The sequence below is a fragment of the Macadamia integrifolia genome, chromosome 2 (assembly GCF_013358625.1).
Source record: "Macadamia integrifolia cultivar HAES 741 chromosome 2, SCU_Mint_v3, whole genome shotgun sequence".
Lineage (NCBI taxonomy): Eukaryota > Viridiplantae > Streptophyta > Magnoliopsida > Proteales > Proteaceae > Macadamia > Macadamia integrifolia.
The window spans coordinates 17,306,313-17,328,115 of record NC_056558.1 but is presented as its reverse complement, the minus strand read 5'-3'; the positions used below and the strand labels follow the sequence as shown (position 1 = coordinate 17,328,115).

The 21,803-nt window shown below is 35.9% G+C and overlaps 2 protein-coding genes across 2 annotated transcripts; one reads left to right on the top strand and one right to left on the bottom strand.

Annotated features, from left to right (window-relative positions):
* The first annotated feature begins 12,724 nt into the window (after positions 1 to 12,724).
* Positions 12,725 to 15,856, top strand: LOC122072047. Its single transcript, XM_042636571.1, has 7 exons — positions 12,725 to 13,107; positions 13,508 to 14,183; positions 14,314 to 14,436; positions 14,531 to 14,602; positions 14,686 to 14,751; positions 15,394 to 15,426; positions 15,513 to 15,856. The coding sequence occupies exons 1-7, from the start codon at positions 12,794 to 12,796 to the stop codon at positions 15,675 to 15,677; spliced, it is 1,449 nt and encodes a 482-aa protein (XP_042492505.1). The 5' UTR covers positions 12,725 to 12,793; the 3' UTR covers positions 15,678 to 15,856.
* Positions 15,857 to 20,880: 5,024 nt separating this feature from the next.
* On the bottom strand, positions 20,881 to 21,803 carry LOC122057761. Its single transcript, XM_042620013.1, has one exon. It carries the CDS (start codon positions 21,631 to 21,633, stop codon positions 21,109 to 21,111), a length of 525 nt encoding a protein of 174 aa, XP_042475947.1. The 5' UTR covers positions 21,634 to 21,803; the 3' UTR covers positions 20,881 to 21,108.

The window sequence follows — 21,803 nt, the reverse complement described above, 5'->3', positions numbered from 1 at the left end:
CATTCTTTTCTGATGTTCCATTTGGGTGGTTTGGCCACCCCACCTAGCTTGACTGGATGGAACACCTAACTGTGCCGCATCGCATGTTAGATGTGGCTGAACTCTGGTGAGCAGTTAGAACGCAAGGCCTATGCTCATATGTGAAGTTCCTTTGCAAATAAATTTATGCAAGGCTGTAGCTGTCTTAAGGATGTGAATTTGTAACCAAAACCATTTACCGAAACCGAACCAATCCATTTACACCGAAACCGCAAAACCATTTAATAAATGGTGAGGTTATGGTTTCAAGTTTCAGACCAATTAGCTAAACGGGTCGTGTCGGTTTTAACCGTGGAACCCGTTGGTTTCAAACCGAATTGAAACCATTTAAACCGAATCGTTTAAAACCGTTTAAACCGTTTAAATCGATCCGATTAATCAGTATAACAATTAAATAAAGAAGGGGCAGTAATCCATATAAAAATTAACAATTAAATTAAGTGCCCATCCTGCTTTTGTATGATTTATTGCAATTCAGTTCAAGTTTAGGCTTTAGATCATGAACTTGTAATCCATATATGTTACTATGTTATTATGTTATCATAGATGGGGTATTTTGGCTGAATCACCTGTCATTTTAATATTTTATGCTGTATAAGGCTAGATTTGGACGTTGTATGATATTAGTTCTAAACGTTTGAGAATGACCATGCAAAGAAATAGCACTAAATTATCAAATTAAGACATACCATCGTTAATATAGAATCTCTTATTTGTGGTTGCCAATTTTTTTTTATAAGCTTATGATCTTCAGTTTAGAGATGGTTGCAAGTTATATCAAACCGATTGTGAACCGTTTTACAAACCGTATGGAATAAACCGAAATTGAAAACTGTTTAAAACCGTGAAACTGACACCGTTTAGAAACCGTGGAAACCGAAACCGTTTTCTAAAAGGTCACGATTTCAGAAAGTGGAACCGTTTAGTAAATGGTGCGATTATGGTTTTAGTCAAATAAATATGAATCGAACCAATTTGCACCGTTGAAACCAAAATCGAACCGATTAACACCCTTAAGCTGTCATATAGGATTTGTTGGAAATCAGTACAAATTTGTAAATGCCTAAGGTACTTCATTATTCTCCTCCGCATATAAATCAACAATATTTGAGAGTGACTTTTGAAATAGAAATCACCCCCATAAAATTTGGAAGAGCTTTTCATCTATTCCAGAATTTTAGTGAAATTTGGTTTCTATGTCACTAAAATAAGGTGCAAACCAAACAACTTTTGAAATAAAATAACCCCATGAAGTTGAAATAGAAATCATACTAAATCTGGCCTAAGACAAAACAAAATTAGATTTTTAAAAGGAAATTAATCTTCGTCACTGATACATGGAAACAGATGTTTTACTTTTCCTATCCAATCCATGGATAAGAAAAGATTAAGAATAATTAAGGGAAAAAGAACTCTGTCAGTCTTGCACAGGAAACACCCAAACTGTGCAGGGTGCGAAAAGACTGTACTACCTTCCTTGAAGTGCGCTAAATATGCTCCTGCACACCCTCCCATTGGTCCGTTAATCTGATTTTTCCTATGTTAGACGGACAGGGTTCTCACGCCCAATAAATAATTACACTTAACCACTTACTATATATATTTAAAAAAAAAAAAAAAACTCATGCCTTTTTCCAACATTCAGTTTTGCTTAGGTGAGTCACTTGGGATTCAGATCCTCTCCAGTGTGATAGTATGTGCAGTGCACATCCGATGGCTTGGAACGCCTCAGGCACTTAGGCACCTATTCCGAGGGATCAAAATCCTCTGTTTTTCTCATCCCTGTTTTTCTTTGTTTTGTTACCTGCAGAACACGACACGTGGACAATAGAGGATCCAACGGTCAAGGTTGGGTGAGGATTATTACATCTGGTGCGTTGGTCTTAAAGTTGTCCACGTGTCGTGTTCTGCAGGTAGCAAAAAAAGGAAAAACAAGGATGAGAAAAATAGAGGATTATTTTCGAAAAGGCCTTCTAGCTGTCGGATGTGCGTTGGGCTTTCTCTTATGAGGAAGAGGGTCTGGGTCCAAACTTCCAGCCAGGCAAGGGTTGTGCTGAAATCACTACCCTTTTCTCAAAACGCCCGTTAGATTTTTGCCAATGAAACAGGTTCAATTTTCATGCAATTACTGTTTGTGTAATACTTATCCATAAGTTGGGAAAGATCTTAGACATCATTCCTCATCCCTGGCTTGTTTGATTTTAACCTACTTATTGGCATCTATCATTCCTTATGCTAAAATAAGATTAAAATGAAGCAGAAAAGACGAATGCTGGCCAAAATCCATATAGCACAGAAGTCTTTTTAATCATAATAATTTAAAATGGTTTTATTAAAACAGGTGTTTTTGGTAAAATGCATGGTCGGCCTTTGAATCAAACAATAAGCTGTACGGCTACTAATTGAATCTCCTCATTGTAAAAAAGGTTTATGTACCCAAATTATGTACTTTGGTTAAACAAATTAATTAATAAGAGAACAAAAAAGATAAGACACCTACACCTACTCCACGGCCACCTAAAAAGTTAGAATATATATATTGTGAACTTTAAGTGGGTTATGACAAGGTGGATGGGTTTCCTTCCACACCCTTCGAAAGATATGCATCTCCCCATGATATGCAATTCCTCTACTAAGAGCCAAAGAGATGAGATAAGTTAATCTGGCTTGTAAGAGAGAGAGAGAGAGAGAGAGAGAGATTAGGGTTTCCTTCCATCACTTTCTTTGCATTTAGAAAATCTAATGGACATAATTAGTGGAACTTGATCAAAAGGAACCATGCATATAGGTGTCTGAATTTTGGTGGATAGGGATCCTGTAAAAACTTCTTTCGAGGAATGGGCTAGACTGGGTCATTTCTCAAGAACAATATCAAAGGGCCCTGAGACTACCACTTGGATTTGGAACCTACATGCTGATGCTCACGATTTCGATAGTCATACCAGTGATTTGGAGGAGATCTCCAGAAAAATATTGAATGCCCATTTCGGGCAAATCTCCATCATATTTCTTTGGTTGAGCGGCATGTATTTTCATGGTGCTTGTTTTTCCAATTATGAAACATGACTAAGCGATCCTAAAGTCTTGTGTGGCATGTGCCATGTCAAATAAAGCCCTTGTTTTGAATTGTCATGGCACTTTTTGGAGTCTTTACCCAAATGAGGGTCTTTAAATCTTGATGTTTGGCCAGATAAAGCCCATAACCAACACCTATAAGCTTGAAAATGAAAATGAAAGAAATAGATTAGTGAATCCAAGGAAGTGGTTTCCATTAAAGAGAACTTGGTTGTGGAGAATAAGAGTCTTGTTCACCTTTTTTTTTGGGTTAAATATCAACTTTATTGCCAAAAGAAGAGGAAAGAAGAATATACAAGAGAGGTGGCTACGACAATGATCTCATGGACCAACCCCAAGAGATCATTCACCTTTCTTATTGGAGAATTGAAGAGCTTGTATTATATTTATACATGAGATGGCTAAATTGAATAACATGGTGTAATCACGGGTATAAATACAATGAAACCTGACTTGAAGGTAGGGGAAGGAGATAGAGGGGAGGATCCAATGTTTGCAAAAGAAAAAGAGCTCTCTCAAATAAAATATATGAACAATCATAAAATATGATATAACATTGGTATCCAATATATGAATAATCATATCCAAAAAAAAAGAAAACAGACAATTGTAAGTGAAGGAATATAAGACATCGTATTCCAACATTTTTTTCTACTTTAGATCTAAAATTTTTAAAATCTGATTCCACGTCATCCGACCCAGTTCCACCCCAAATTTTGCAATGGTCCTAAACCAAGGTCCAAATCTGGTTAAAAGACAACGGGGTCGTATCATGTAGAACCAAACTGAAAACCCAAAGGGCAAAATCCCTAATTACAGCACTTCAATGCACAATCCAAACAGACCCTTAGAACATCTCACATCTCTCATCTCACATCTCACATCTCACATCCTATTGGTTTCTGAGAAGGATGGGTGTACAAAACAAAGGGCACAACCTTATTTGATTACCCTCTTTAAAGCCAATTAAAGGTCAGCAAGTCTTACCTTATTGGCCATACATCCCTGTTATTGTTGGATCAATAGGAGGGTGACAAGATTTTCTGCCTTGGCCCCATTCCCATTCCCATCTCTATCTTTCAATTATGATCATGCTGCAGGTCAAGTGGCCTGGATCATTAATTTGAGAACCTGGTTTGGTTGTGTTTGGACATGTCCTAAAAGCATTTAGCCTTAACGTTTTGACTTTTGATAGGTGATTAATTTAGGGAGGGACAGTGATGAAAACTGAATCGAATCAATAATTTTTGGAAAATTAAAAACCAAAGCCGACCTGATAAGGAAGGAGTTCAATCAGTTGATCCGATTCATTTTTATAATTGGTCCGTTCCAACTGGTTCATACTGATTTTTGACACCCCTATCATCATTAACATAACCCTTATGCAGTGCAGTATTATTAACGAGGATTAACTTTTCCTTCATTTGTGGAGAAGAGATAATCTCCTCGTTCAGTACTAGTGATGTGACTGTGATTGGTGAAAAAGTGTGAAACTACCCTTCTCGATTCTTGCTAATCAAAAGGTTCGAAATCTCCATGGTGAGGAGATCTTTCCTTCACCATGGATGAAAAACTTAATCTTTATCAACAAATAAAACAAGTATCAAAATTTTTTAAAATGACAACATGATAAGTTAATAGACTTATGTGATGAAGTTTTCTACCAATTTCATTGTCCCTTAATATTTCATCTACCGACTTGAGCCCTAGGAATTAAAATCAGGAAGAAGGAACAAAGAATTTCTCAAAATCTGTGATTTTTTTTAAATAAATTAAAAAATATATTTTAAACCTATGATGGATAACCAAAATGGATTCATGGTTCGATGTCTAATCAGGACAAGTAAAGAATGCCACTAATTCCTTAATTTAACTATAATATAGGTCTTATACAACCAAAATAAACAAGTTTTAAACATACCCAAATGCCTAAGGGCAACTTTTTTTTTAAAAAAATTAATTAAATCATTTTTATGGTTGACATAGGGTAAGCTTCCATCAAGGGGTCCACTGGTTCTAGTGGAGTTGGACTCATACACAAAAAGGTGACAAAATCCCACCACCAATCAAAACGAATTAAAATAGCTTCCTTTCATTGCTCATTTGCATAACCGAGTCAATTTGTATTATTTGAGGCTTTTATCTAATTTTTATTATGTGAGGTTGCTGGTTTGGGGTTGAAGGTAAAGAGCACTTTGCCTTTATTTCTCTTTCGTTCTTTTTTTAAAATTTATATTTAAGAGAAGGGAAAGGCTCGCGTGCAAATTGCACCATCTTAGCTTGTCTCATCTAATAACATTGAAAGGGAAAGGACCCCTCAGTGCTTTTTTTTTTTTTAACACGTGTCATAACATAGTCGCACTTGGAAGAACTTTTCCCGCCAAAAAGTAAAGTAGCCAAAAACGACAATAGAAGGGTTACCAGCCACTACACTAATGGAGCCATTAATCTTATTGGGTTCAGGCGTGCGCCTAAGAAACAATCTCTAATATATAGATTGTTGGTAGGTAGGGTTGGCAAATGGGTGGTCCGGTTGGACCAGTCCGGCCAAGTTGTTCCTGCCCATCTTTTGACACGAGCAATTTAGGTTGGGTAATCCAGGTGAACCTTTTTTTTTTTTTTTTCCTTTAATGGAAAGATACATAAGATCAAAAGAGAGAAATAAAAAATCATGATCTGGGTTACAGAAAGATAAGTTAAAGTTCCTGACCATAGCCATGTATTCTAGACGTTTGGAAAAAAAAAAAACAACCATATCATTCTTGGACTTGAGCCAAAAGGAGTGAGTGGTGAGAATGCTATAGGCATCGATAAAGAGAGGAACTATGCTTTAAGGTCATTTGGTGATTGTTAGGTCAAAAAAGATGTTCAAGATCACCAGAATTACTCTACACTTCCTTTATGCTCCAACTATTCACCTACGTTTGTTTAACCCCGAGGAGGAAGCCCCTAGTGGCCGCTTTGATGTATTTCATTGTCATCAAGTAGTCGATTATGAATGAGATACACTCCCCATTAAGAATGAAACAGTCTCCCAACCAGTTTAGGTGAACCCTTAAAATTACATACAGATATGGGTTAGGCTCTAAAGAGAATTAGATTGGGTTTAGCTAGCTAAAACCTTTAAAAAAAAAAAAAAAAAATCCAAGTGGGTTCAGGTGAATTTATGGATCAATTAAGAAACAACCAATCTACACCGACAAGCCGGGCATTGGTTGTCGAGAGATTGTCTGATTAAAGTGTACTTGATTCAGCTTCAATAACATTAACTCATAAAAATTGAGAAAGGGCAACCATTAATCCATGATGGATTAATTAATGTAGATGTGGAATTAAGGGAATGCTGGTATGGAATATAAAAATCTATGCGTACTTATATATTTTATCATTAATAAATGGCTACAATTTGTCCATGTAATCATACTTAGTCCAAGATAACTAGAGCTTTTGTATTAAACTAAGATTTTTTTGAAGTTGGATAAGAGGCTTTTAGAAGATTAATTACTAACTACCAAGTAATCAAATTTAATCGGAAAGAAAGTCATCAAAGTTATCATGTATTGTTGCCACCTTCTTAGTATCTTCCTTAACCTAATTAAAGGTAAACACATTTAACGATTGAGTTAACCCGCGTTTGGAAGTAATTAAGTGGCTAAGAGTTACCCAAATAATTAATACTAATAATAATAATAAGTGGCTAAGATAAAACCCAAAAGTATATTAACAAGTTAACACTAATGGCTTTTGAGTGTGAAAAGAAACCCTAGTGGAAGAATATGTCAAAAGGATTTAAATGACGTATAGAGTCACTTTAAAATAAACATTATTCACCTACTAAAACCATGGTTCCCTAACTTATATGCAAGCATAAGCCAAAACCTTCACCTTTAAGGGAATGAGATTATAAATTTATTAATTAAGGTCCTTTATTGAAATGGGGACTATGATTATAGTGGATCAACAAATCATCTATACCGTTTTGAGATCAATATTAATTTGTTTATTTTATAATTGAGTAGCTTAGGATATAGTGAAGTGATAAGCTGTATTATTGGCATTGATTATTAAGTAATTAGAGCGCAATAAGTTTTAAAGGTTATGAAGTTTTTGTTCTTCGGTCGCACGGTTGCCATGCAACAAGACAAATAGGAAGTGGAAAAGGAATAATTAATTTCCTCTAAAACATGTTTTGTATTTAATCATATGTAATTAAGTGGAAGGAGAATAATTAATTTCCTCTAAAATATGTTTTGTATTTAGTCATATGCAATTAAGTGGAAGGAGAATAATTAATTAAGGCAATGACAGTCCTTGGAATAATCTCTCCATGCATTCAGGAGGGAGGAAGGAGGACGGTTGGGGAAAGGGTTATTATTAATAGTTGTTTGTATGGATTGTTCATAGTTTTCATGGACCTGTCCAAAAATGAAAAGAGAGCAAATCTCTCTCTCTCTCTCTCTCTCATACATTATAAGCTCTATTTTTCTTTGTAGGATATGTATGTTTTGCTATGGATAAATAATGGCAATGTGACACTAAGATCTCATGCCTTCCAGAGTTGTATTTGCCACTAACACTAGGGACAAGATTTCTTTATTAAAGTTCAAGATTATCTTTCATAAGAATAAAATCCAAGATTATCTGTTGTGGACATAATGAGAAAAAATATTTGATGAATATTTTTTTTTAAATGTTTTTTTATTGATGGAGATATGGGAATGACAAGTCTGTTTTATTATTCAATCTTTAATTCTCGTCAACAAATAGAAGAAATTTAATTATTTGAATGGATATGCATGGGCCTTCATGAACAGTCCTTGGGTTGTAAAAACAGAATGGAAGGACTGCACTCCTAAATATGATAAAAGTCTTATAATGGTAAAAATGAACACAAAGAGGGGAAAATTGAAGTCATTTGACAAGATAGAGTAGTCTCCAATCTTAGTTGTTTTAAAAAACTATTTGCAATCTAAGTCATAATCACCAATCTCATCCAGCTATCTTCTTGCTATATTTAAGGACCTATACTTGTTCCTATCAAGTATGACTAATTAATTAAATAAATTAAATCACAAACATAGATGACTGAACTCCCAAACAACATGAACAAATCTTAAGAATTGATCTATCAAATCTAGGTACTTGCATTCATTTACAAATAGCTAAATGAGAACACAAGTCCAATTGAACAATTGATGACGTTCAACCCAAAAGCTCCAGCTTTTGCTTGGAGAGACCATTTTCCAATTGCTCTATTCTAGTTTATTTTTTAGCTTCATCAACTTGATACCAAATAAGTTTTGGTTCTTGAGCACCATAATGAGAAGAAATTTGATCATCATACTTGGACAAATATGGCCATTTCAAATTCGAGGACTAATTCTTTCAAGTGAGAATGATGACATAATCATGATGCAATGCACATTTTTGTTCATGATTCCACTCCCTTATCCCCACACCCCAAATAATAATAATAATAATGTTTTCTGAATATTGGGAACAATTAGTCCATTCTCGTTGGGTGGGGTACTCTCTAAACTGTCCACCACTGATCTTTACATGCTTTTTTATGGTGAATGAAGCTCTTTGAATTTCCTTATATTTCTGTTGTCTTTACCCTTTGAACTTACCCTACATCAATTATGAACCTAGCAATGAAGCATATAATCCTAGAGGATTAAAGCAAATTGAACAATTTCAGGGTCAGCTGTCCTCACCAAATCAGACCAAAGTAAGCATTATATACGCCTCCTTTCTTATTTTACTGCTTCTCTATTCATCTTTACCTATTATTCCAAGTCTAGAAATTAGTACTTTATAGTTGAATCACTGCATGAAAAGCAGGGGGGTGGGTGGAGTGGTATTATACAACTATAGTCTGTACAAGGCTAAAGAGGGGTAAATTAACCTTCTCTATGGCTAGTGAAGCTAAAGAATTAGAATTATTTTTTTTTTCTTCCTCCCTTCACCCTTCTTCTAATCCTCCAATCACAAACTTCTTCTTCAAAAAAAAAAAGCCTAGTAGGCAGGTTTGGCCTCTACATCCAGACACAGAAAGGGGTGAAATGCATGACCGTCTCACCCCGATGAAAAATAAAAATCCTGTCGATGTTGATGCTTTTGTATTTGCTCCATTGGTCCCTGTACTAGTGCAGCAGCCATGTTGCCCTTTAGGAAACCCTCTCCCAAAAAAAGGCAGTAAAACCTGCCGGTCTAACACAGGCAACACCATTACGCAGGACCAATGAAGAAGCATGCATGAGTATCTTTAACACACGGTAAAAGAGAACGCACAACAGTCTTTTTGTACCCACTCAATATGAGCGTTGCCTATGCTAGACCGGCAGCGATCTTTCCTAAAACTAATTACTGAAATCAGACCTGGATAGAAAATAGGAAAGTACCAAAAATAAGGAGCATTAATTGGGAGCATCACTCCCCATTTTCAACTGCCAAATCACTCCCATTATGTGTGGTCTTCCACCCATATTTCAATTGGCCTATCTCATTCCTTATTCACATAGTTGACATTGGCTCGACCACATCTGAGACACTCCTAGGTTATTTTGACTAGCCCATGATAAAGTTCTCAATTCCATTGTTGAATCTTTGCAGTGGATCCAACAGTGTAGATGCATGCTTTGATCATCCTTATACTGTTGGCCTTTCCTTTTAATCAACTCCTCATTATGTACTTTTTGCTCTTGCCCTTATGTACTATATTTCCAGTACATTGGCTTCCAAGTAGAATTTTCCAAGCTCAGGTGCCGAATTGGACTTGTAGTCCTAATTTTGTTACCTCTAAAATCAGTTAGTAAGTCTAGTATAGACTTAGATTCAGGTTCATGCATGTAGTTGAGATAGCACTTTTTTTATGTTTTTGTGTTAGAGAGTTCGCTGACGGCAATGCTGAAGGTGGTGGTCTATCCAAAATTTGAGTTTTCCTTTTCGTTAGTGATGGCTATGTCGAAAGTGAAGTTGTAGGAAACTTTTGTATTTCTTCTCAGTCTGGGTATGCATAAATTATAATCCCTTGCATCACTTTTTAATTTTTCTTTAGCATACTTTGCTGACTTTAAAAACTGAAAAATAATAAAAATAAAAATAAAAAGTCTATAACTCTATAAAAGCCCAAAATCATTTTTCTTCCTCATTATGATAAACCATTTAGAAAAACCACAAAAAAGAGGAACTAAATTCCTTGGAAGCCAAGACAAGCTAACCTTCCTTTTAAATCTTACATTATTTATAAGTTGGGAATCCTACTCAAAGTCCAGCAGTGGGAAACTTCCTAATGTGACCTCTTCAATGACGTTGAGGCAAGTGGTCACTCTCAAAGTATTTTCCTCATTGATTCATATGGTCGATCTATTTTTATGTTTATGAAAACTCATTTTTAGTACACATGTTGGGAGGGACCATTGTTTGATCATTTTGGTCTTTTGGGTTCCTCCTAGGCTAGCTTTTTTGGTTTCGTGTTGTACTTTGCTCTTTTGTTTTAATATATTTTCATTCATTTAAAAAAAAAAAAATCTTAATTCGTTTAGGGTTCTCGAAAAAAGGCCTGCATCTGAGCCTAAAACTCAAGCATAGATCATTTCCCTAAATTGACCATTAATCCAATAAGATGTGCTTTCGGTGCCATTTTATATATTTTTTTTCTTGTTTTATGTTGTAAAAAACAAAAGTATTTTGGGCTGTTTTGGTTTTACCATTCTTGCAATCAAGAAAATGTGTGTCGCAACCTAAAAGTACTTAAGTATGCTGTCCATTTACAATTGCCATTAACATCATTAGATACTTAGGTTGTGTTTGGCATGTATTCTTGAAATGCATCCTAGGTCAATAATGTATTCCAAGAAATCATATCAAAGGCAGCCTAAGTTTTCCACCCATGATCTTAAACATCTGAACTTACTATTCATCTAACATATATTTGCCATTTCATCTTCTCAATCTCATCATTTTTTTCTATCATTAAAAAAAAAAAAAAAAAAAAAAAAAAAGAATCTCAACATTTTGTGGGTCCCAAGTACCTATTCCTTCCGGATTTCATTTCTAAATCGTGGTTAAAAAGAATGAACTATACAACTATATTTTGAAAGTGATTGAAATCATTAATGTTTAAAATTAATGTTATGTATTAATATATGAAATGCGTTATCGACTTAGAATATATTCCAAGAACGAATACCAATCGCAGCAGCCTAAGTGAACCCACCTAATTTGAATGGGCCCAACAAACCTTTCAGTGATCCAAGCTGCCAAAAGCTTTGTTAGCTTCAACTCATTGACATACCCTTTGTTTTTGGCCGAGCTGGGTCTTTTCTCCTTTACCCATTTCCAATAACTGTTCAAACAATACTGTGTATGCTTACTATCATGTCACAACTGAAAAAATGATACTTGGATTCGTGAATCAAATCATTCTTTGGATTATTGTGTTGACTACAAAAGTTACAAGCAAGTATTTGAGATAAGGCTCAGTTGAGTTCAATATAATGGTAAATACCATGATAATGGAGAAGAATTTGTTACACAATGGTGTAGCATAATATGGTTGGTCATATAGAGATAATTTAGGAGATGGAGAAAGAGAAACCCTCCTCCCCCCGCTCTCCCCCCCCCCCAAAAAAAAAGCTCAAGAACGTTTGACAACTCGAGATGATTCTATTTGTTGATCACCACATCATGTACGTCATAGAAAAAAAAAATGAGAACTTAAAATGATGCAGAAAGGAATGGAAAACATAAATAAACATTTATATAATACAAATATACGAAGATTTACGTGGCTCATCAACAAGATTACCTAGTCCACGGTGAGACAAGATCTCTGCTTTACTATCAATGAAAAATAGTATTATACACACCATAGAGAAAAAACCAATGCTACAAATATATATTAACTAAACCCTATATAAGTAATTATCAAAACCCCATTAAATCTTAAACTTTCGGATCCTTGACCTCTTAATGGCCCTTTAGAAGTAATTCACTTTTGTAAATGATAGAATACAAGACATCGGCCCCCAACAATATGTTGAATTGGGCAAGGTTTAATTTACTCAAAAATTGAATAATTCTTCTTCAATCCATTCAATCAGTACAAGGCGAGATGGAGCTTATGTGGATTGGGCATTGATTACGTGAATACATGGCTAATCTAAATAATGTCGTACCGCCATCTGACCAGTAATGTTGTCTTGACACATGGCTAAAAAGAGAGAGTATTTCTCTTGACACATGGCTTAAAGGAGGGAGCATTCCAAGTGCTCATGCAAAAGATGCCCCCACCGTACCCGTCAAGTATTTCTTAATTTTTCCATTATTAAATCAATTCTCAGTTCATATAACTTAATAGTTCTTAATTCTCATCCTTATCATATAAGAGAGATCTAGAGGGAGAGAGAGAGAGAGTTTCCAACCCTAGGCTGCTATAATCCCAACCCATGATGGCCCCTCCTCCAGTATAATTATTGCCCACGACCTTAGTGGAAAAACTCAGGTTGCATTTTATATTGTCTGCCCTGAATATATATACTACAACTGTCTACAACTGTACGTCATCACCAACGGATATATACTCCTTAAATACCTAGGAGGAACCCAATAGCTTATCTCTCTCTCTCTCTCTCTCTCTCTCTCTCTCTCTCTTAGAATTCTTTTCAACCAAGTTATGGCTGAAGAAGGCTCTGAAGTCTCTGTTGCAACCCCTTCTTCCACTCCAAATTGGTGGGAGCTCCATGCTCATCACCACCACCCTCTATCTTCATGGAACAACAATACCACTCCATGGCAACCCATGAACCCTAACTCCAACTCTTCATGTGAGGAGGACATCTCAATCTCACCTTCATTCACCAATGCTTCCAATCAATCTGGCATAAGTGTTGATTCATCTCGCCAACTTGTGGAAACAGCTTCATCTTCAAGTGAAGTACTCATGGGAGAACCTTCATCAGATAATCAACTTTGGAGTGAAGTTTTATTGTAAGTTTCATTATTATTTTCACCCATCAAAAAAGAAAACAAAGAAAAAGGATTAAAATTGGATTTTTTTTTTTTTTTTTTCTTCTTAACTTTCCTTTTTATCTTAAGTTTGTCTCTATGCATATTATTGTTTAAATGGTGGATACAAAGAATCTAACAGCTCAATAGGTAGGTGCAATGGATGAATGTTCAAAAGCTAGAGTTCTCTTTCTTTCTTTTTTCCAATAACCACAATAATTGAAAAGAGAGGAGAGTGCAATAATGTCATGGAGTTTTGTTTATAATTTCTTTACAATAAATATTATGTTTCCGTTTGGGAATGCCTAGACGTTAATCTTGTACATCCTTATTCATTAATTTATTCTTTCGCCAACCTGAAGTTTTGATTTTGATTTTGCAGAAGCATTGGAAACAGTGGAGAGTTACAGAACAGTCAAGATGTAGGTGACAACGTTCTTGAAGTGCTGTCATCAAAGAATCTATCGAGAGAGATGTTCGAACCGGCCTTCGATTACTTGAAGAAAATGGATAATTGTTGGGAGCTCACCAATTCACCATCTTTAAACAACTTGGAGAAACAATTTAATGGTTATAATGGAAGCTTGTTGGAAAACCAAAGACTGAACTACAACTTGTCTAATTTATCCTTGAACAATTCTTCCATGGGCCAGTATCAAGAACCAGATTATCCTCAGATGAAGCAGAACTTTCCCAATTCATCCTTAAACTTTGTGGCAGGGAATAATAGAAGTTCTGCTTTCTTGCCATGTTATGGTCAAGATTTAAAAGTGGAAAGCCAACAAGAGATTGAATCCTTTAGGGCTTCATTTCAAGGGCCATTTAACGGTAATGGTTGTGTTGGATATCAAATGGGTCCTAAAAACAACTCAGTTATGAGAGAGAACAACAAATATTACTATGGGATTTCTAATGCACCGTTGTCTGGTACAAGGAACCTCTCATCTTTCACTGGCTCTTTAAATAAGCCACTAGTGGGTTTTCAGGCCTCTAAAGCTTGTATAAAACCCTTGAATTCGCCGAAAAGTGAGAAGCAAGGGAATGACTCATCTTCACTGGTAAGCAAAACTCTTTTCATAATTGTATTTATTTCTCTCATTCAATTTAAGATTCTGGTTTGTTGGTCACCTTTTATTTAGTCCTCTCTATTAGTGAAGTATGGCTAACTTACAAAGACCATTGATGCAGGCAAAGGGGAACGGAAGAGGAACTGGAATTACAAATGATGGGAAGAAGAAAAGAACTGATGATACTTCAGATGCTCCCTTTAAAAAACCTAAGCAAGAGAGCTCCACAACCTCATCCGCCAAGGTACTACTAGATGAAGTATTCATTAAAATATTTCAAGTCCAAGTTGTTGATGATCAATCACATACAAGATTTTTTTTTTTTTTTTTTTTGACAGACACAGGTTCCTAAAGTTAAGTTGGGAGATAAGATCACTGCACTCCAACAAATTGTGTCACCTTTTGGGAAGGTAATTAAACATGAAAATTATGAAATTTTTTATCTTAAAATGCATTCTTGATTATTATCTTTGGACTTTAATTTCTCTTCCAGACTGATACTGCATCTGTCCTGTGGGAGGCTATTGGATATATAAAGTTTCTCCAAGAGCAAGTGCAGGTAACTCTCTAATTCATCTTTCACCTACTTTATGTAATAGGAACAAGCAAATGGCTGAAAAAAAAATCCCATGTGTTCAAATTAACCCTAATGGTTCTTATCGGATTCAGCACTGTCTCCTAGATGGTTGAACCGCGATGAGAACTGATAATCCTCATCAAATGCAATTCCAACCAGTTGAACCAATATATCCAATCCCATAGATACGGTGAAAACCCATGTAAATTTTTCAATCCAAAAGTTTGAAGTGTCGGTTAAGGAAATTGTAAGCTAATTAGTAGCCGATGTGGAACTAAACTCCCAACAACCCCTGGGATTTTCACCATTGGCAAAAACAGTAACTGCAACTTGTAGGGAAAAGGAGTAATGATGATAATATTGAAAATAACAACTGTAGCTTCTCCTTCTTCTTTTGATGGCACCTTCTTGGAACAAAAGGAAAGGTGGAAATTATAGAAGTATCAGCATCAAAAACAACAGCAATAATATGCTAGTTGTAGTGTTATTAATAGAAAGAATTTTTTTTAGGTTGGTCATCTTAACACCCACATATGAATTCCCCAAGATTTAATTAGTCCAATTATATTTAGGTTATCCCCTACACAGATCAAAGATTAACAACCTTATATTTCATTTGTGCAGCTATTGAGTGACCCATACATGAAAACAAACAAGGTATGGTCAGAAATTTCATACAAAATGAATTTCTTAAGGGATAAAGAATGTCAAAATTAATTTTATTTTTGTTTTGGATTTCTCAGGACCCATGGGGAAGCTTGGAGAGGAAAGATAAAGGAGATCCAAAGATGGATTTGAACAGTAGAGGTCTTTGTTTAGTTCCTATTTCCTGTACTCCTCAAGTTTATCGCGAAAACACTGGATCAGATTACTGGACACCAACTTACAGAGGATGTTTATACAGATGAATAAAAAAAAATATGTATTATCAGATATATATGTGTTTGTTCTGAAAATCTGATTAATATAAATAAATAGGATATGGGAATGATTAAAGGACAATGCATCTCATCACAACATGCTAGATGATTCACATTCCTATATTTAGGGTTCATGTGTAGTTGTAAAACTATAATAATTGAAAGCTTTTCCACCAAGCATGCTTCAAGGCATTTCTTTTAGGGTAAGGGAAGGTTCCTAAAGGCTGTGATGACTCTGAAAGTAGGCCAACGTCATCACCGCCTTCACCGGAGAGGGTGGTGTTTGCCATAGCTTTCTAAACCATCACCATCATAACATTTGTTCATTCCTAGAATGTTCAGCCAAACTGATTTCCATATATCCTGGATGGACCACAAGCTCACTGAAGAGGGTTGATCTGTGATCCAGCTGGTTGAATAAGTATTGATTCCACTGCAACTTCCTTCCTTAAGTGCCATATACTCTGAGAGGAGAGTCCCCTAAAGTGGTCTGGACCACCACAGCTAACCTTGTTTAGGATTTGCAAAGCTATTAGCTCTAAAAGTATGGCAAGTAAAAGATTATGATAAATTATTTATATTAATTCTTGGGTTTAGCATTCCTTCTTGCACTAATTAAACCCAGAATAATCCTAACAATCCACTCATTGGGACCAAACGAATTGCTCAAGAAGATAGGGTTCTCTACAAGAACAGTTCAGAGGGCAGTCGCTTCTGAAGATTCAGGATTTGACACAGTATATAGATATATAACTCCAACCCTTTAAACACTTGCACATGATAAAGATAGAAAACGTGTTTAATTTCCATAGCTTGCTGCCACACCACAACCAGCCATTAATTCATAGCTGATTACAGATCGCAAATAGAATCTAATTCCACATTATAAGATTGTGTTTTGTGATTATAATTAGAAAGAGTATGATAAAGCAAAGGACCGAGTTTTCTGAGACCATGGGAACTGATGTCTGTTAACCGTGGCCCATCAGAAGCATGCAATAGTGGGGAGATGGGGAGATAAGGGGGACCATGTTTGTCATAAAGCAAATATATGATGTTTCTCATCTTATTTTAGGGAGGAAGAACTCTGTCCGTCCGTGTTCCCACGCTTAAATACATCTCCTGTTTTTAGGGGTAAAGATGTCTTTTCATAGCCCCAAAAAACAAGGGGTTATGTCAAGGCATGGGAACACTAGATGGGTAGCGTTTTTTAACATTTACCCTATTATTTTTATGAAATGTGCATCAGAAAATGTTTGATTTGAACCATAATAGTTTTCTACCAAAAAAATAAAAACCATAATAATTTGTTAGTCTATTCAGAATACACCTTTAGAGGTGGCTATAAAGGTTCCTTCAAACGGAACCCATTAGAGTAGGGGTGTCAAACTCAAGCTTGATTTGGTGAAATTGGATCAAATCAATTGGAAATTTTCATATGGGATTGATATGATTTATTATTAATTTTGCTTCAGATCAGGGTTTTGTGGGATCGGTAGAAAATTGGACCGCATTGAAATCATACCGTTTGTGAAAATTTGGATCAAAACCAAATCCAAACGGATAAGAAACAATATCGATTTAAAAATCTTTTTTTTTTAATTATAATAATTATGTATATACTATACATGGTAAACCAAACCCAAACTATACCGAACCAAATATCAAGCCAATAAAAGAAAGTGATAAGAAAATAAAACTAAATCGGATTGAAACCAAACCTTCCCTTATTGGTTTCGGATTCCATCAATACCAATTCAGCCCGTTTTAAACCGGACTAGAGATGGGCATATCAGCTCGAGAGTTGGCATTAAACCTTTGCTAGGGTATGAGTGAGCTCATTTGAAATGAACCCAACAACTTTTTTTTTTCTCCGCCAAAAGCTTTAAGTATTCCCTTTAATCAATGTATGATCCATGCAATCATAGCAAAAGAAAAGAGGAAAAATGAATAAGATCTCAAATCAATTCTCTTCTTTAATTGATTTGAAAACATAGACTTCAAACCTTAGCCACTATATATATACCTTAATATTTTTAAGAATTCAAAGCAAAGCTTCTGCAGAATATATGCTTAATTACTGCAACAAAGATGTCAGTCCAAACTTTTGAGTGCAATAAAGATCCAGCTCTTCTCCAGAAAACCTAGGAATCAGAGAATGATCCTAGAGCTGGGAAGACCCGGGCATATGTCCCTAGGTCACCCCAACCCTAGGATCAGTCTTTGGTTAATCCTTCGGCTCTACAGAGAAAAACCCAATTCCAAAACAATAAAGGAGAATAAAAGGATATGAGCGTGTGCAAAACAGCTTAAATGCTTTTCAACGTGGCCAGACATAAGCATAGCCTAGAAAACTTTCTCAACTTTTGAAATCGTTTCAACATGTTGAAAGGAAGAGAATGGTAGAATGGCAGAAGCAATGGTCAAAGGGGAGATGAGCAAAAAGTTGATTTTGGTGCTTCTAATGAGAGCCAAACAGACTCTTTGGGCTAGGGGTGTTAATCGGTCGATCCGGGCCGGCCTTGATTCCATCTAATCGAGTCTAGCGGTGTGAAATCCTTGCACTGTCAACGCCCGTTTACTTAAACAGGCATGAGTTTGGAGGGCATGGTACGATTTATAATCGGGTCAGTCAATGTCAAGCTTTAATCGGGCTACCTTAAACGGACCTTAAACGGGCTATGGGCCTATTTAATTCTAAACAAGCCTACCCTAAAATCATTTTTTAAGATGATTAAATTATTAGCTATAAAACTAATGGAGGATAACATTCACAATTCCGGAACCATATCCAAGGGAATCATGTTTTTAAAATGTAATATAAGTTACAAGAATTATACTCTTCTTAACAATTGAATGATCCAAGAACATTACAAACCTGATATTGGATTTTTGATTCACTGGTATACATAACACAATGAAAGAAAAAGCCTACATTGAGCAGTTGTCTTTCCCTTCAATTATTACACTACTTTGGGAGTTGTTTGACTATGTTAGTTTTTTATAGATATTCTGCACATTGTTTATGCTCAATCTTATTATTTCGATGAAAACCAAGCTGTCTGTGCCAAATGTTTATCTTTTCTTTATGTTGTCTTTCCTCACAGTGAAATCACATAGGTCACCATATTTCTCATTGAAATCCCAAATGTCCATTGTGTTGGAATCAACTATTAGTTTAGTCCTACCTATTCCTTACTCATATTTTGTAGTATTAGTGGTAGAATAGGTATTTACAATTTAAGCATTTTTCTAAAGGGGTTCGGGTTGGTCGGGCTAATTGAGTTGGTTCTAACGGGTTACTTAAGTGAGTCGGGCTAGTCGGGTACCCGACGGGCTACTACTTTGCACCGTAAACGCCTGTTTAATAAACGGATCTTTTCAGGTTGGGCCTTAAGCTAATTGGCCTGGGTCGGGCCTACCGATGCGGGCTTAATATTGACACCTCTACTTTGGGCTGTCTCTTTAAGTTGCAATAGGCTTTTTTCCATTTTTGGCATCTTAGATCCAACACTGTTCTTTGCCCCTTCATTAATTGCCATGAGGAGATTGATTATTTGTACTTTCAAACAATTAAAAAAAAAAGAAAAAAAGGTATTATTAGTGCATGAGAGTTTTCGTCATTGGGTATGGAAAGGGTCAAAACATATATGTAATCTTACCCCTTGCTTTGTGGAGAGATTGTTTTCTAACTTAAATCCACTATCACTAGATCACAATGAAGCAAATTTTACCATTGTACCAAGGCCTGCCCTCTACATCTATACTGCAGTAACTCTTAAAATTAACTCATGCAGGACACAGATCGAAATGGATCATCATTCATATTGAGTTAATGGCTGAGGATAACAGAAGTAATGACAACGGTAGGCTGAGGGAGTGAAGGAGTATTTTAGGAACTTCATCCAATAGGGAAAATAGGGAAAAGTAGTTTTTTCTAGTCAGATGGATGAATTTACATCACAATGTCTCATCATTGGTCTATTAATCAGAAGAAAAAAAAATTGCTATCAAATTAAAATATAAAGATATAAGACATATATTAAATGTTATTTAGAAAATTATATATATATATATATATAATAACTAGGTAATTCATCGGATTCACCTACTAAATCAACCAAATAATTGAGTCATTCTAACTGAGTTTACGACTCAGTAGAAGCCATTTGGCACAAAGCCAAGTAGCCAGGTTTGGACATTTTAGAAAGACTGTCTCAAGAGTCATGGCTCTCAACCGTCACACATCAACAAGGGTATTCTATTTTAACAAAGAGTCCTTAGACGCTTGATACACAACTCACCTAGCTCAACTACTAAGTCTTTTCCAAGTAATTAAATGAGAAGGGCTACAGAGAGGTTCTGTCGCCTATCCATTCATTCTCTTTGTAAAAAAACCATGTTTGTTGTCAACCCAAAGCCATTCTGAAATTTTTAAGGGTGGCTTTCTTAATGTTTTATAACTTATTATACAGAGGCTTATGAACGTAGTAGTTTACCCATCATGTTGATTACTTTTTCATTGATTGTTGTGTTGGGAGTTATAGAGTGATAGTCCCACATAAGTTTGTTCAGGTCTTTGGTATCTTCATATTTAGGTTTTGAGTTGAACCCTCCAATATTGTTTTTCACACATGTTTTTCACCTTTCCCCAAAACTCCAATGACTTCTTCCACCACAAATTGCACCTACTATTTGAGAACTTGTACCCAAAACATTTAACATGTTTTTCACCTTTCCCCAAAACTCCAATGACTTCTTCCACCACAAATTGCACCTACTATTTGAGAACTTGTACCCAAAACATTTAAGTTGCATCCACTCCAAAAAAAAAAAAAAAAAAGGCTTTAATCTAGGACTATATTGGAAGAAATATCTAACTTGGATAGATCCAATTATGGGTGACAAAAAAAGCCCGATCAGCCTGAATCCACCCTAAACCCAAATAGTAAGCCTGAAGAGGGCCTGAGCTGAGATTATAAACTTACATAGGTTGGACTAGGGTTGAGAATTTCAAATCCGAGGCTGGGTTGAGTTGGGCCTGCCTCACCCCAACCCAACCCAACCCAACCCAACCCACCAATCCTGAGTCGTTGATCCAATTTTAATATGAATAATAAGAAAAATGAAGATGTTACAAAAAAAAAAATGTAGGACAATTATTGGAGAAATTAGCAATAAGACTCTTAACTGAAGGAAGCCAAAAATTCTTGTTATTCATATAATTTATTACCACCCAAAAATTAATAATCTCAATCCACATTCAAGAATACAATATATTTTGCACCTATTGTACACGCTCAACAATTATGAAGAATAAGTAAACTTAACCTTCTCCATTACAATCAGAAGCCATATATAACAAATCAACTATTACAATAAATAAATAAATAATAACAGATCAGCACAATGACAAGTGTTACACCTTGGCACTCCTCTTCATTGCATTACCATTCACATCATCTCCTTCCACAAAAGCATAATACCTCAACATGAACGCAAGGGTTAAGACAACCCATTCAAGACAAAAGATCAACACACAAAGCCCACCTGCCAATTTCAAGATCACCACTCCATCTTTTTCCTGAACATAGGATTTCAATCCCTGTAAGAAATCCCCTGCTCTTGTAAAGATCAGCACTGAAACAGACCCTTGAAATATGGCCGTTAGGACAGTAAACACCATGTGGGCTGCGTACCATCGGTTAGTCCCTGATGAGGCAGCTGTGCAGCCAGAAATGGCGCCAAAAATGGTGAAGATGTGGAGGAGGATGAGGAAGAGACCGCAAATTGACGGCAAGAGACGGAGGGAGAGGGTGAGGAAGATGCAGCTTGAGGCTGCACCCAAGAGGAGGTAATTGCAGAGAAGGAAGACCTTGTGGACATGGTCATATGAGCTTGTAGTTGTTGAGCTTGAACCACCACCGTTCATGTAGATCCCCATTTGTTGGGTGATTGATAGATCGATCGATCACGCAGTTTGATCTCTGAAAATGGTAACTGAATTCTTCGGATTTTGAGGCAGTTGAGAGGTTTGGGAAGATGGATTTTTCAGGTGGGTTTAAGCTGCAAAGCTTGATTGAAGAAAGGATGAGAGATGAAGGACTGAGAGAA

What these genes read in the sequence shown, in the direction of transcription:
- LOC122072047 (XM_042636571.1), top strand. Translation starts at nt 12,794, where the DNA reads ATGGCTGAAGAAGGCTCTGAAGTCTCTGTTGCAACCCCTTCTTCCACT. An exon ending in GGAATGACTCATCTTCACTG is followed by an intron (nt 14,184 to 14,313) that starts GTAAGCAAAACT and finishes CCATTGATGCAG; the next exon opens with GCAAAGGGGAACGGAAGAGG. An exon ending in CATACATGAAAACAAACAAG is followed by an intron (nt 15,427 to 15,512) that starts GTATGGTCAGAA and finishes TGGATTTCTCAG; the next exon opens with GACCCATGGGGAAGCTTGGA.
- LOC122057761 (XM_042620013.1), bottom strand. Translation starts at nt 21,633, where the DNA reads ATGGGGATCTACATGAACGGTGGTGGTTCAAGCTCAACAACTACAAGC.